At 48.3% G+C, this 6,798-nt stretch overlaps 1 protein-coding gene across 1 annotated transcript in view; it reads left to right on the top strand.

Annotated features, from left to right (window-relative positions):
• The first annotated feature begins 2,493 nt into the window (after positions 1–2,493).
• Positions 2,494–6,798, top strand: part of LOC119390501 (transmembrane protein 132E-like) — a 48,493-nt gene continuing 44,188 nt past the window's right edge. Inside the window, exons 1-2 of the mRNA XM_037658106.2 lie at positions 2,494–2,693; positions 6,029–6,381. Of these exons, the coding sequence (XP_037514034.1) occupies positions 2,654–2,693; positions 6,029–6,381 (393 nt within the window). The 5' untranslated portion in view covers positions 2,494–2,653. The remainder of the gene's footprint in view (positions 2,694–6,028; positions 6,382–6,798) is intronic.

Raw genomic sequence — 6,798 nt, 5'->3', positions numbered from 1 at the left:
CTCATTTCCATTCTCCTCACCCTCACTTTCCTTTCCCACCCGCTTGCTATACTACACTATACAAGGGTTTGCTATGCTCTGCTAGCGTGCCTGGATAACCAAGTGGTTAAGACGCTCGCCTTCGGATCATGGTTACGCGGGTTCGAATCTCGCCTCACGCAGAATTTTTCCCCAGGAATTTCTCTCTTTATCTTTATTTCTATTTATTTGTCTTTTTTTCTCTCCCTCTGTACTCGTTGCCTCGCCCATCAGAGTTATTGCATCCCACGCCGGAGAAATCAGCTCACGTGTTCTGGGAATGAAGCAGAAGGTGAAGAAGAGGACGACGACGATGAAGAAGAGGACAAAGAGATCGCGTACCGGTTCATTATGGTGATCATTTGCTGTTCGCGGCTCACGCGTACTAACGGCCCCATCACTAAACAGCTCCGCTGCTAAAAGTATTTAGCGGCGTTTCCAATCATTGCCCCGGCTGCTTATACTGCCAAGTGAAACCCGGAGCGAAGTCGATCCTCCAAAGAAAGATTATTCCACCTGAAAGTCTTTCCTGGTCTTCAGATTTTTGCGCCCAGTTGGCGAAGTTCGTGTACTACGCCACTGAAAGGTTGCATAGGTGTGAGCTCTTTAAAGGGGTCGTGCAACGCTTTTTCAAGTAATCATCGAATGGCTTCGTTAAAAAAGCTTATTGCCTCACGAATCGACTGCCACAAAAAATTTTAGAATCCGTCAAGTACGAGCGGATCACAGGGATTCGCCGCACGCTTTAAGGACTTTCTCTCTCCTTTCGTACCAGCGAGCGCGCTGAAAGCTACGACAAGGGGGCAAGAAGATGCGTCCCTTCGCCAGCGCACGTCATGAGCTTGAGCACTTTTTTATCGCGCAGCTTACTTTCAGTGTGATCGCGAGCGCGAGCATGTGACGGCATCTCGCGGCGGCCACGGTAACTATGGAGGTCACGATGTTGAAATCAGCCAATGGCCGTCGACTTGGGTATATGGCGCAGTGATTTGGGTGTATGGCATCATTTGTAGAGAGAAGAGGGAGCGATTTCTAGCTGACTTTGAGAATTAATTGTAAATTTCAGGCCACGTGCTGCGCTATAACGTTTGGCTCGCGTGTTCTCAGGAGCGTCGACTACACGGTAGGTCGGCAGCGTTTTCTGACCACGTTGAAATACTGTTGCAGAACCCCTTTAATAGATTTTGTTCGTAACAACTCTTGGAATATAGTAACGCTCCGCTTGCTTCGTTTGCCGGTTTTCGTTTTCTTGTATTATTGCTATTATCGAGTTGCTGCCGAGCGCAACCATTGAGTGAATCGCACACAAGCTGATTATACGCGCTTCATATGCTACAGATTTCCGTCATCCTTCGAGGAATTTTTGATACTGTAGGCGGGAGCAACAAATTGATGAAAGCGATAAAGCGGCGATCACGAACAGAAACAAAAAATAAAAGGCATTGACCCGCGGCTACATACCGCGGTATGTAAGACGTTAAGATACATGGTACGAATGTCCGATGCCAAAGACAATTTTTCCACAAGTTTCATTTTTGGCGACATCCAAGGGCGTCCGCAGAACTTTTTGCAGGGGGGTGCATTAGCAGGAGGGGGGGGGGGGGGGAGGCGAGGGGGCTCGCATCCAACACAGGTAGCTTTTCTTTCACTGCCGTGACATCACCGACAAGACTAGTCAATAGTAGTGTGTAACGTGCAAAGTTGGCTGGCAATCCTGAAGGTACTGAATTGAAAAATATTATCCGAAATTCCAAGGGGGGGCAGCCGCCCCCCTTGCACCCCCCTCCGGACGCCCATGGCGACATCATTGTTGTGCGAGTTATTTTAGGATGGCGTCAGAATGCGCTGCACTGTCACAATATTGCCGAGATCACTGTCAATCAAGTAACGCTGGGAATTACTCTTATGAATGCTTGCGAGACATCTTTCAAGAACCGTGGGCCATTCGCGAAAGCAGCGAAGATTATGAGGCTGCTTTTCACTGGGCCGGCCATCCCAGACCCGCATGCCACTGGAGGGTGATGCTGTCGCAAGTGGTGTGTATTTATGTGGTATTCGCCTTCGGGAAGAAAAGACAACGGAACGCAGGGTAGATTGATCGACATAAAATCAGAGCAGCGCTCTGCCCAGATCAAAAAGGGCGCTCTCAGAAACGACCAATCACTGCGTAGTAACTGCAACGAGCGCTCGCGTGTGGCCACTAACGCACTACCGAGCGCGGCCAAGCACACATAGTTCTAAAAGTCACCGCTACAACCAAGATGAGCGTACCTTAGCGCTGCTTGTAAACACTAATGCTGCAATCGTCGGCAAGTAGCGCTACTTTTCGGGCCTGAAATCCGGTCATTTTGTGCATAGCGGTGAGATTAGCAACTACTCAGAGAGCGTGATTTTGTGTCGTTTCGACCGACATCTCGACGCTGCGTCGATCGAGTGAAGTGTGTCGCTATGGGAGGGGCGACGCGCCTTCTCTCCGAAGGATGCTGCTGGATGCTCGGGTGCATTGTGGGAAAGCCGATGCAGACGCTCATCTGTGCGCGATGGCGGACGCCCAGTCGATAAAGGGGCTCTCTTTTGTATGTTCGCGGTAGAAATGGATCTTTAGCGAGGCTGCTCGCTGTGGGAACCTGTAGACATGAAACACTGGAAAGCCCTGGTTTGGATATTCTGTGCCGGTGAGTGCCTGCTGAGTGCTGATTAGCTGTTTTGGCGTTTGCCTGCGCAGCCCGGCTCGGGCGACAGCGCGGCCTTGTTTTGCTTGACACTGCTGGCGTTCGATGTTTTGTATGGGCGTTTTCTCCGCGCGCGCGTGCAGGAAGCGCCGTTGAGTCGTTCGGCAGAAAGGTTATGAACGTGACGGATAACCCAGCGACAACGGTACACGTAGAATCACGACAGTATATGTACAAGCAGCGCTCGCGCACTGATAGGTTTTGACGTACGGAGATGGCAGGTGCCGATCTGCGGTGCCCGCGCCGCGTCGACGTGACTGGCATGCCGTTTCGACGAGCTTTTATTGCTAGCAACACACGCTGTGTTAGAGACCCGGCACCAAGTCGCCGAAGCGCGCCCCAACTCCTTAATTCTTAATGCAGCGGCGATCAAAGGCGTGCGTTCAGGAGACGATCGCCTTCGATCGCGACTTGCCATTTTTTCGAGCGGCGCTTTGCTTTTGACATGTGCTTTTTCGCCTCCGCGCGTGTGTCCATTAGGGTCCGGCGCGCGCTCCATCGTAACAACCCTCTCATTGCTTCACTCTTGCCTACTTCCTGCGAAAATTGCGGCCTTGCATTCGCCCCTGCAAAGTAGCGGCGAACTGAGACACGGTGACGGAAGCGAATCATCCACAGGCCTCTTCCGAGGAGACGGTGCGCGCGCGTGTTGCCGGTGTAGACATAGCGACGCAAATAAACACGCATCCGGGCCGAGTTCTGACTTCGAGTCGGGTGCGGTGCGTGACATTAGTCGACAACGTTCTACTGGAGTCGCTGCCGGCCCTGTCAACGTGGTTCGGAAGTGCGGCGACGCGTTTTTTCCCTTCTATGGGTTCCCAAAAATAGGGTGGCCATTTTTAAAGGGAAGGGAGAGAAGGCGTATGCGTAGTGGCGGAGCCCGCTTGGCGGGCGCGCGCTCGTACGTCTCCGAGTGCAATGAGGGAGGATTTATGGCGTTTTATTGCGCTTCGCGTTGGCCTTTTGGCGTCGGCTCGCCGCGGCCCTGACTTGGAGCTATTCGGGGCAGCTGTCCGCAGCTGTCCTTTGTGCATTGGGCATCCGCCGGCTGTTAGCCGCGGTTCGAAATCCCGATGGAGTCCGAGCCGTGCGTTTTGGTCGCGGTGGAGGCATGGTACTATTAGAATGAAGTAAGTGATGCAAGCTGTAGTGATCCATGAACTTACACGTAATCGCTCGAAAGAGAACTTGTTCGATAACTAGGTCAATTAACTATTTCGGCTTAATTATTCAGCTGTTAACGTGACAGTCGACTTGCAACAGTTTTCATGCCAGTTATTCTCGCAGGTCACCCAATGATAATAGCGCACTATACTGCGTACGACAGTGCCGTTTATATGTTACGTGAACTAATGACATCGGTGCGCGCGCTTTTATGCAATTATTTCGGCTGGTTTCAACGTTAGATTGTTAAACAAAGCTCTCACTCGTGCTGAAACAGTTTGTTGCTGTTATTTCTGCAGCCTGTCCAACGATAACACACATGATTCGTGATGTTATGCTCGCTTAAGACCCCACATATATTACGTGAATTAATTATAATACAGCATGCACCTAGATGTCAGTTCCTCAGGACTCAAATAAAGTTCTCGTCATGTGATGTCACTGCAATGTATCGTCTTACATATAGAATTTGAGACTGTAATAAAAAAATTGACCTTCCATTGTTATATTTCTACACTTGCAGAATGTCCTGATGATTATGGTCCCTCAATCTTATATAACACACACCATACAAATTGCTATATTTATCGCTCTATTCATCACATAACAATACTGGTTGGACTTTTGGACCTGGTAGATCTGGCAGTTTTTGAGGTTTTATGCCCTACTACCGAAGAATGTGAAATGTCACAGAAGCGACCGCATACCACGTATGTGGCACATGTGCTGGTACTCCAAATTTTACGTATCTACACCACACATCAGCAGATATACCTTTCCTGCTCTTTTGTTTAGATGTGTTCAATGTACTTGCACTTAGATGTCTGAATTCAGCATGATATTGCCTATAAAAGCAAATGTTTACATATCCCTACAAAATGTGAATGTCGCCTTTGTGTTATCTCATGTTTTATAAGCACTTGTTTTATTTGTGTAGTTTCACCTGCCTATTTTACACAATTATTTCATTTGTCACTAGGGCACAGCATGAGGCATAAAAGAAAAGCTAGCTGTAGTGTGCGACAAGTTTTCGTGGAATTTAGCTATCGGTATAATCCGATGACAACATGAGTCAAGTATGGCACGTTAACCTGTGGGTCTCACTGATTGGACATAAGGGGAAGTAGGCCACCTTTGCAAAGCATTTTGTTCATTGATGTCAACTTAGGGATCAGCATTCTCTGTTGGTCTTTAACTGCGTCCACCATGCATGCAAAGCTACGCATGCAAAGCTACGGAGTGTGTTGTTCATGAAAATTACTATTCCCTGTAAGCTCTTGATCGTGTTGCAACAGGGCGCATGATGTCGCTCATCATTTGATGTCAGGGTAAAAAGAACTATTTATTTATTTATTCTTTAATTGAATTCACTTCATGCTAGTTCTTCATATTTAAGCACAACGGTTTGACATTGTTAGGAACAGGTGCTAAAAAATGTTGATGTGAACACACAGAATTTATGCATACATGATAAGTTCAAGAAATGGCTTTGTGAGGTGAGAGGTGGCTTGTTGAGCCAAATGTGCCGCCCACATACTTACATGTGGTACAAATGGCTCTTTACATAAGTTTTCACTTGAACAACTGACTTTATAAATTAGTTTATAACTTGCTTAAATGTTCTTGAACTGTAGTAGAACTCGTTGTTGGCTTAGCGTTTTATGCACACTTGAAAGTAAAAGGTTGCACAAAATAAGGATACGTTTACAAGGAAGGGTATGGGTACAAGCACGAACTCACACTGTTTCTTCGTGGGCCGAAGCACTCAATAAATAGGAAAAATGTGACACCTAGAGCACATTTGCATAAACAAAGAAGGAGATGCGAAATTACACGCAACAAGAAACACCATCTATCCACTGTGAAGGCTGATGGAAGGATCGCTAACACACGCTGTTGCCTTCCTCGATATAGCAGCTTGTTGTCTTGAACTTGTTTGTATTGCTGTTTATGTATATTATGGCTCCCAGTAAAAAATTAATGTTCATTTCACATCCATAGAATGCTATGGACATTTAATGAATATTAATGCTTTACTGGGCTGGTTCCTGAAGGATATGATATAGTTCGTATAGCTGATGGCCTGATTGGTCCTTCTACACAATTTCCTGCAGTGCGGTGCCTGTGGGCAGCCAGTGTCGAAGTGGTGTTGGACCCTGGGGACGCAACAGGTGCTTTCTTCCTGAGCTCGCCAGACGAGCCGGGGGGCGTAGAGGCTTCGTCGGCCGAGCCTTCGAGACGCTTCGCGCTCACATTCTCGAGCCGCATCACAGTGGTGGCACAGTTTGGGCCATTCTCTGTGCGCCAGACTGTGTACGCTGCCAGCCCGTTAGCCTCGGTGGGGAACCAGAGCAGCTCGTCGTCAGATGGTCCCGAGCCCATGGGCGATGTGACAGCCCACCTGGTCACACCGGCACCTCGCAGGGACCAGCCGACGTTGCGCATCCTGTTCCACACTGGATCGGAGGTGAGTCACACATGGTAGACTCCCATTAGGAAAAACTCTGAATTCTCTGAACATCTTGAAAACAGCGCGAATTACGACGTGGACAACAGAAAATGGAAGGACAAACCACAGCACTCAACTCGCACCCATATTGTCACGTGATTGTGACGGTGAGGAAAGCGCTTGCAGCCAGTAAAGATGAAGCTCTTTACTGGCCATACTTGTGCCCCAAAAAAGAATGACACTCAAAGTGCAACGATATCGGCACAGACAGTCGTCGCTCGTCGAATAATCTGATCAGCGTTAAGGCACGTCGGCATTTCTGCATATGGCATAGAAGATTCTGGGCTTATTGTTGGTGGTCACGTTAGTTCCAGAATGAACTCTACCATACGCGTTGCGCACTCAAGCTTGTCAGAACAATTTGAAATAATCGGG

Source organism: Rhipicephalus sanguineus, chromosome 4 (genome assembly GCF_013339695.2).
Source record: "Rhipicephalus sanguineus isolate Rsan-2018 chromosome 4, BIME_Rsan_1.4, whole genome shotgun sequence".
Classification (NCBI taxonomy): domain Eukaryota; kingdom Metazoa; phylum Arthropoda; class Arachnida; order Ixodida; family Ixodidae; genus Rhipicephalus; species Rhipicephalus sanguineus.
This window is presented reverse-complemented; position numbering and strand designations above follow the sequence as displayed.